The sequence below is a fragment of the Apaloderma vittatum genome, unplaced genomic scaffold, assembly GCF_000703405.1.
Source record: "Apaloderma vittatum isolate BGI_N311 unplaced genomic scaffold, ASM70340v1 scaffold6003, whole genome shotgun sequence".
In the NCBI taxonomy this organism is placed as follows: Eukaryota; Metazoa; Chordata; class Aves; order Trogoniformes; family Trogonidae; genus Apaloderma; species Apaloderma vittatum.
In genome coordinates this window covers 1-8,928 of record NW_009707399.1, presented here as the reverse complement: position 1 = coordinate 8,928, position 8,928 = coordinate 1, and the positions used below count along the sequence as shown (strand labels likewise).

Sequence of the window (8,928 nt, the reverse complement as noted above, 5' to 3'; positions counted from 1 at the left end):
GTCTGCCCCCTCTTCCCGTGAAGAATTCCTTCCTAATGTCCAGCCTAAACTTGCCCTGTTGCAACTTGCAACCATTCCCCTACCTTTGCATCCTGCAAATCCTTTGGCAACAGTGGGAGCCAGGTTGTCCTGCTACTGCCAGGAGGAGACAGCAGCTGGGCAGAAGCAGCATCGAGCAGAGGACATTGAAAGGATACTTTAATTTTTCTTGCAAAAGGTGGTTGAAATGAGTCAGATAGCTGCCTCCAATCTTGTCCTTGGGGCTTAGTTACAAGAGGACAGGCAGTGCCTTGGTTAAGACCCCGGGATATGGTGATGGAGGATTCAATCTCAGCTTTACTACAGGCTTTCTGTGACCTGCACCAGGGATTTGGGCTGCAGAGTTGTGCTTATTTTTGCTTTCTGGCCTTGTGATGTTTGTCGTCACGGGCTCACAGCAGGCCAGCATCAACCAAGGGGTTAAAGGAGCTCCCACTCCACCTCTTTGGCAATGATGGGTTGTATTCACTTGTGAAGTGCTTGGCAGTTCTTGGAAGCAAGACACACAGTGGGATTTGTAGGTAATGTCATGGGACTGACATAAAACACAGCATGGAAAAACCCATAGCCCAGCTCATCCTCTCGCCTGAGGGCCACACCGTGACTCCAGCGAGTGAGCACGTAGTGACACCGAGCCTCTCCAGTCAAGGTTTTGGGCTGCTGCTGAGTAAAACAAGGTGCTTAGCTTTGAGAGGCGATCCTGACATGCGGCGGCTTAACGGATCTCCTGTTCAGAAAGTAGAAGCTAAGCGCTTGGTAAACACTTCTGAAAATCCTGACCTTATGCTCTCTCCTCGGTGGAAGGATCCTACAGCGTTGTTTACATTGCCCTTGGCAATGCAGCGTTGTTCTCGAGGTTCAAAGTTCTCCGTGATGTGGAGGTGAATTCCTCCAGCACCCACACGTACCCCCGGCCATGAATCACTCGTCTGCAATGAGCAACCAAGTTCTGTGTTTGCTGATGGTGCTGCTTTTTTTCTTTCCCCTATGCATACTTTTTTTTTTCCCGTGCATGCCCAATTTTCTGCACATGCACCGTTTTCTGCGTATGCATCTTCTGCAAGCGTTGCACAAATCTGTGTGGTTTTAAACCTTTTCCATAGCGCTTTCAAACCATTTCCATAGTGCTTTCAAACCATTTCCATAGTGCTTTCAAACCATTTCCATAGTGCTTTCAAACCATTTCCATAGCGCTTTCTGTAAATAATTCTCAATACATCTTGAGTTGCTCATTGAAAACACGTTCGGGCTGCTCTTGGCTGGCCTCATGCAATCTAATAACCAACCCGTTTAACTCACAGGTGTTATCTTGTACCTTGACATCCAAAATGCTGGCTCATGAGTACCTGATTTTACAGATGTTTTCCCTCCTGACAAGCACACGCTGCGTTTTGAAGCACATGAGACCCACCTCCATGCCCCAGAGATGTGGTGACTGAGGAGGTTGCTAGCACAGAGTTTAGAGCTCAGCATCTCTGAGTGGGCTGGGAACAGGACGTGGGCAGGAGTAAGAACAGATAATATTAAAAATGCATGAACCATACCCAGTATTTCTTTAAATCCTACATAAACTGCTGCCTCATGCAGCACAGTGGTCACTGCAGTTTATTTCTCCACTGGTGGCTTTTTATTACCTGAACAAGGGGGCATGCAAAAATCCAGTATCAGATGGTTTGTCCTAGAAATGCTGTGTCAAGAGAGGAGCTCGGGCGATGGGAGATGCAGAAAAGCATCTCATCGGCTTCAAATCAGACAGAACTAAAGGATTACCCTCAAAAAAAGGCGTCCACGTTCCTGGGGAGACGCGTGGTTTTGATTGACTTTTAAATGGTTTTGAAAGCAATGTGATGGGTTTCAGATGGGTTTGCAATTTGATTTCCTTTCTTGAAATGGGAAAGGCTCTGCGGTGTGAGGGATGGATGTTTAACATACCACAGTTTGGGTCTTTATTGAATTAAAAGCAGGAAATCTTTCTCTGAACAGAAACCAAAAACGTTTTTCTAGTTGTTTGCCACAACAGCAAGCAACCTTTTAACCCCATTCCCAGGGCAGTAAAACAATTTCACAGGACTAGATCTACAGAAGGGAAAAAAAAAAAAAAGGCACATTTTGCTTGGCTTTTCTCCTCTTGTGGAATTAGTCCGTATTTTGCGTCCATCAGTTGTCGGAGGTTTTCTTTTGAGCCTCATGATCTGAACCCACTAAGTAAGGCAAATCCAGATTAGAGCCTCTCGCAACAGAAGCACTGGAGAGATCATGAAGGAAGAGACAGGCAGGAGGGGAATACGGGATCTCTACACTTGTATATTTTTTACTGCATTTTTCCAATTTGGAATTTCCTAAAAAAGGCTCAAATTTGAAGTATCTGTGAGACAGGCACTGAATTTATCACTTGTCTTCAAGCTTTTTTGCTTAAATCAAAGCCAGTTGCAGAAGTAGAGAGTGGACATGCTGGAAAGAAACATACTGTGTCATTTTAGCTTTAAATGGTCCTTCTTTTGAGGTGACAGCTTGGACATCCCTCAGTCCTAGCACTTGTGCCTCTCCAGCGAGCTGCAGAGTCCAAAGGCAAACGTAGTTTGGTTTGATGGGCTGATCCAGGCACTCTTTTCTTGAGGTTTCTCCTGCCTTGCGTTGCATCAGAGGAGTTTTAATCCTCCACAGACAGCTTCGTGTGAGGCTGAAATAGCACAAAAGCTTCTTGTCTTACGGCGTTTCACTCAGAGACAGCTCTGGCCTCTTGGGAAAGTGAGACCTCTCATCGTGCTGAGTGCCCCCCCTCAACAGCCCGGGCTGCAAGGACCCTCAGGAATTATTATTCTTGATGTCATACCTAACACAAGCCCAGGCACTGACCTCTCCCGGGTTATATAGGTCCCAGAGGGATCAAGGACACGTTCCAGTCTGAGATAAAACTGACCTTGAAGGAAGCCAACTATATATAGCCAACACACTCCTCTGACCCCTCTTCCCCAGCCCTATGGTCTTCCTTTGCCTTTGGGTCTTGCATGCCCCTGACCATCCCATCAGCTCTCAGACAGCTCTGTGTCCTCCTCCTTTTCCCCCCCGGGGATTTTCTTCCTCACCAGCCACTTTCTGCCTTTTCTCTCTTTCAGGATTGGCAGCCCTGGTCAGCAAGTTGATGAACCATCCCACCTCCCAAGTAGGTGTGTCTCTGGCATAGGAGGCATAGCCAGGTCCCCAAAGGGGAAGACTGAGGACTCCATGGACAACTGGGGAGCAAACTTTCTCTAATGAAGCTTCTCCATCAGGTTGGGGCACAGTCATGACGCTCCTGCAGATCCAGCGCCTCTTGCTTGTACCAACACTTGCCATCCTTGTCCGTGCCATGGACTGAACCTTGCATCCTGCTCCCTTTCTGTTCCCTACATCCCCACGATCAGGAGATGGTTTAGTGTTAGGGTGGTGTAGGGCTGTAGGTTGGACTTGTTGATCTTAAAGGTCATCTCCAACCTTCATGATTCTATGATTCTACGAATGTCACCACATCCAGCCACCCATCTAACACCTCCCCAAATCCTCTCCCTTGCACGCTGCTGATTCCTACCCCAACATCAGCCGCCTTTGCTCCTTTTCCCATTGCATCAAGATCTCAGATCCTCGTCCTCACCCCTGGAGACCTCTTCCATCCCCACAGCACCCTGTGCAGAGCAGGATCACTTCGAGTAGGTCGCACAGGAACGCGTTCAGACGGGTTTTGAATCTGTGGGTGTCATGGCCAACAGCAGTGACAGCAGAGGAAAGGTCAGGAAAAAACAACTGGGATTAGAGTAAAGCTTGAACAGCGATGACCATCAAAAGAAAAAGGTAGGAGAGAATTATTTTTATTTTCCTAGTGCATAAATCTTCCTCCTACTTAGGCATCTCTCTCCTTAATTAAGGGCAAAAGAAAATACCTATTAATAGAAAGTGAGCAAGAAATCATAGCAGGTGACTTGCTTTATTTGACTGGATTAAGTGTAGGATTACGAGAGTGTTTAGAAATGTTGGTAAGATCCACCAAATTCTTCCCTGATGCTGCTTGTTTTCTGGGAATATGAGGGATTTACATCAGGACATTCAGATTTTTTGGAGGGGGAGTAATTTCATCAAGGCAGAAGGAAAGAGAAAAGAAAACAAAACACAATGACGGCTCTGGCACTATCACTTGAGAAATAGTCCTGGGTGTTTTCCTCGTTAAATGCAATCCTTGCAGCTGCGGTAACAAAAATCATGGGTGCAATGAAGTGCACGTGCTCTGCAGGATTTTTCCGGACTCTTTGCAGGTGGAGAATGGGACATGGGGAAGAAAAAGAGAAATGAAAGGAAAGAGAGGAGAAGGTGATGGTGTAAGGGTTCTACAGGGACGATGTAAAGCTGATCTGAGCAGCTGGCTCCCTGCCACCGAAAACTTCCCCGTTGCAAAATCCCATTAAGCACAGAGTTTAATAAACTTCTGGATATCAAGAAGAAGAAGCTATTTAAAGCCTTGATCACCTGCCAAACGGGGCTTTACGAGCCATATTTCCTGTCCCAAATCTCTTCTCCCTTCTCCCATCTCCCAGCCGTGCTCTCTTCTTCAGAAATGGCCTCGTTTGGGAAATGAAGTGCACAATGACCATGCCGGTGACTTGTCCAAGGTGAGCCCGTACAGGGGTTAAATTAATAAAATTATAAACAGGATTCTTGGAGCCCATGTAGGGTAAATCCTCTTGATGAGCCCGTGCCGTTTATAAATGTTTTCTTCCTTTCACCTCTGTGGGTTATGGCATCGTGTCACTGCCGAGGGTACCAGGCACGGCACTGGAATTATGAACTTTCTGATAAATTGAGTTTTGAGTGACAAAAAAAGAACCCAGAGCTATTAAAGACACAAAAAGTACCAAGCAGACAATGATAATATGTTGATCTAGCCAAATTATATTTTTTTAAAAAAATGCATTCAGCAGAAATTATGGGTCATCAACCTGTTTACAAATGAAAATAATGCAAAGGACACTTTCAATAATTCATATCTGCCTGGAGATATCCTGAAGAAACAGCCTCCAAGACAGACTGGAAATGTGAGTTTTCTGCTAGGGAGGTTTGATAATGCTGACCACCGATATGATTTTTTGTTGTTTTTTTTTCTTCTTCTTTGTATATTTTATGTGTCCTCCAGGGAGAAAATATGAAAACTCCGACCCCATACTCATCAAATGCTGGGAAAATCAAGTCCTTCTCCCTACGCTGTACAGACTGGATGTTAACTGTGACTAAGCTGAGGCTGTGAAATACTTCCAGAGACAGGGAAAAACTTAGAGCTCCATCGTTTCACCTTGCCCAAGGAGCTCTATATAAATTCCAGGTGTCTGTCTTCTGGGATGTTGTATTTAGCTTTGTGCTCCTCGAAGAGCTTGCACAACTCATTTAGGTATTTCTGATGGACTCGATCAACCTCTTCCTCAGAAGGTCTGTGCTTCCTCTGCACTGGAATTGGCTTTCCAACTGGAAAAAACAAGCAAGGGCATTAGGGGAGCCAGTGTCAGGTCCCTGTGAACATTTGCACATCTTAGCACAGAGCTGGAGTCCACCTCTTCAAGGATGAGGTGGACAGATCAATACGACCAGTCATGTCCTGGAATCTGGGAGGTACCACAACCAAGGAGGGAGGGAGGTAAAGGCTCAGATCCTGTCTCTGCTGTTGGTCTCCAGGGTCACATCTATCCTTGCCTCAGTTTCCCCATCTGCAAAGTTCTTTAAAGATCCTCTGTGTAGCTCTTTGAGGTAAAAAGTTCTGCATCCCAATGCATCCCCTACAGCTGCTCTTAATATCTCAGGAGTGCTGCAGATAAAGACAACATCATCCTAACATTTAGGTTGGGCTTTCCAAGCTGTTCCCACATGCCCCTGGGAATCTACATTGCAAATGGAGAAACTGAGGCACAGACAAGCCCAAGAATATCTAAATACACTAGTGATTGGGGGCTCCCACTTTGCTCAGATTAAATATCTGTGAAACACCTAATTTTTTTTTTAGGAATTAAGTACCCACTTGTCTTTATAATGGTCATGCTTTTTCCAAAGGCAAACTAATCAATCTCATTCCTAGCACTAGAAGAAGCCCCTTCCCATCTCCCGGAGCCACCAGCAGCAGGACCAGGTGCCTACATGGGACAGGGAAGTTCATGAGGTGCCTCCTTTGCTCTGGTCTCTTACTCAGATTGTGTTTGTCAAGTGATAGTGGGTTTCATCATCATGTAACACCACTCCTCATCAGATTAATGAAGAGCCCTTGTGATACTGCACAGCTCATAAAACCATTGAGACAATCCAAACAGGCTGTAAAACAATTAAAAGTAATTGCTGGCTGTCAAACCTGATCAGTGTGGTGAGCTCTGACCTTTCCAAACAGCCTCTTTAATTAGATTAATTCACACAGCATCAGCCCTGCTGGTGCACCAAGTACAGGCTTGTTGAAACCAGGGAATGTTTCTTCAAAATCAAAGACTTCCTTGAAATTTTGTCTTCCATGGGCATGGTCTCTGCTTAAAATGACTTGCCTTGTTCATGTGCAAATAGAATTGAAGAGTGATTGAAGGAGCTGGAGCTGTTGAGTATGAAGAAGAGGAGGCTGAGGGGAGCCCTCATCCCTCTCTGCAACTGCCTGACAGGACTTTGTGGAGAGGTTGGGGCTGGTCTCTTCTCCCGGGGAATGAGCGACAGAACCAGAGGGAATGGCTGCAAACTGCACCAGGGCAGGGTCACACTGGGCAGCAGGAAAATGTTTTCCCATCAAGAGCCATCAGAGCTTGGCACAGGCTGCCCAGGGAGGGGGTTGAGTCCCCACCCCTGGAGGTGTTTCAAGGTCGTTGAGATGTGGGGTTGGGGGAGATGGTTTAGGGGTGAGCTCTGTGGAGTAGGGTCAGTGGTTGGACTCGATGATCCCAGGGGTCTTTTCCAACTTGAATGATTCTACAGTTCTGTGATCTAAAGATTCTATGATTCTATGGTTAAGGTTGGAAAAGACATCTAAGATTGTTAAGTCCAACATCACTATGACCACTAAACCACGTCCTAAAGTGACATACCTACACATTTTTTGAACACCACCAGGAATGAGGACTCCACCACTTCCCCAAGCAGCCTATTCCAATGCCTCACCACTCTTTCAGCAAAGAGTTTTTTCCCAGTATCCAATCTAATCCTCCCCTCATGCAACTTGAGCCCATTTCCATAGGCTGGGGCTCATGGCTGGGTCTGCAACAGCTCAATGAACAAATCTGCCAACTAGGTGCTGTCCTACTTGTTTCTAAAATTGGCTTGGAAGAAGTTTAACCCAATGCTTTTGCAGTTGTTCCTGTCACCAGGTTGCACTGGGATTGGGGTTGGCTGCACCCTTCAGTGGTGATGGGGTGGCCATGTTTGTTCTGCGGCTTTCCCAGAGGACCTGGTCTTTGTCACAACACCAAGACAGAGTCCCAAACTGATGTGACACAGCAGCAGCTGGAGATGTTCCTTTACCAGCAGTTTTCTAGTCTGCCACAGCTCGTGCTCTCTGGCATGATGCTCCAGCCTGGCAGAATCACAGAATCACTTGGAGTTGGAATGGACCTCTAGAGATCATCTAGCTCAAGCCCCCTGCTACAGCAGGATTGCTCAGTGCACATCACACAGGATGGCATCCAGGCTGTTTTTGAAAGTCTCCAAAGATGGAGATGCCACAACCTCCCTGGGCACCCTGTGCCAGGGCTCTGTCACCCTCACAGGAAAGTTCTTCATATTGAAATCGAAATCCCTGTGTGCCAGCTTGTGCCTGTTGCCTCCTGTCCTGTCACTGGGCACCACTGGAAAGAGTCCAGCTCCATCCTCCCTGCACCCACCCTTTAGATGTTTATAGACATTGATAAGGTCTCCTCTCAGCCTTCTCTTCTCCAGGCTAAACAGTCCCAGCTCTCTCAACCCTTCCTTTTAAGAGAGATGCTCCTGCCTCTCAGTCATCTTCATTGCCCCCTGCTGGACTCTCTCCACCAGTTCCCTGTCCCTCTTGAACTGGGGAGCCCAGAACTGGGCATAGTATCCAGATGTGGGCTCACCAGAGCAGAGAAGAGGGGGAGGATGACCTCCCTTAGCCTACAGGCCACACTCTTCTTAATGCAGCCTAGGATGCCATTGGCCTTCTTGACATGGTTAACTGAGTGCCTATCAGGGTAACACAACTCAGGGACAGTCCCTGGTGCCTCCTTTTGCTGGATTGACCTTGCCAAGGAAGGACTCACCCACTGTCCAGATGGGCCGTCGGTAAGGTAGCAGCCCAAAGTTGTATTGGAAGATCCCTCGTGCGTGGAAGAGGGGAAGGGAGATGCCCATAATCTTCTGGAGCCGGTGCTGGAGCTGCCGCAGCCAAGAGCCCTTGGGGGTTCTCACCTGATCAAAGAGGTCATTCTCCCCAAAGGAAAAGACGGGGACCAGCGGGGTGCTGCAACCCAACAAAGGGGCGTGAAGGTTAGCAAAGCCCACCCCAAAATGCTTTCCCCCCCCACCTTCTCCAAAAACAAAGACCAACCACAGACCAGAGCATCCCTTGACCCCATCCCCTGCATCACCCATGCTCGATGGCCAAGCGGACAAATCCTTTCCTATTCTTCAGCAGCAGGGTGCAGGATCCCGGCCGGGCATCCAGAGCCTCCTGTGCCCCACCGACGATGATGGCCAGCATGTTTCCACCCCCTGGCTTCTTGAGCACGTAGGATGCACTCTCCTTGTCAGAGGAAACAAGGCCTGGGAGACAGAAGAACTAAAAATGAGCATCTGTAAAAACCACATGACAGTGGTTTGCTCTCTGCCTTTTTTTCCCATTATCCATCTCCAGAGGAGTGCTAGACACTTAATTTTTAGAGTTTTCCTACA

The 8,928-nt window shown here is 47.3% G+C and overlaps 1 protein-coding gene across 1 annotated transcript; it reads right to left on the bottom strand.

Annotated features, from left to right (window-relative positions):
- Window positions 1-5,371: 5,371 nt before the first annotated feature.
- On the bottom strand, window positions 5,372-8,799 carry LOC104271495 (2-acylglycerol O-acyltransferase 2-like; the record flags this gene model as incomplete). Its single annotated transcript, XM_009866177.1, has 3 exons — window positions 5,372-5,526; window positions 8,298-8,497; window positions 8,625-8,799. Coding segments are annotated over 3 exons (530 nt in total), but the record flags the coding sequence as incomplete, so codon positions are not given.
- Between the last annotated feature and the right edge of the window lie 129 nt (window positions 8,800-8,928).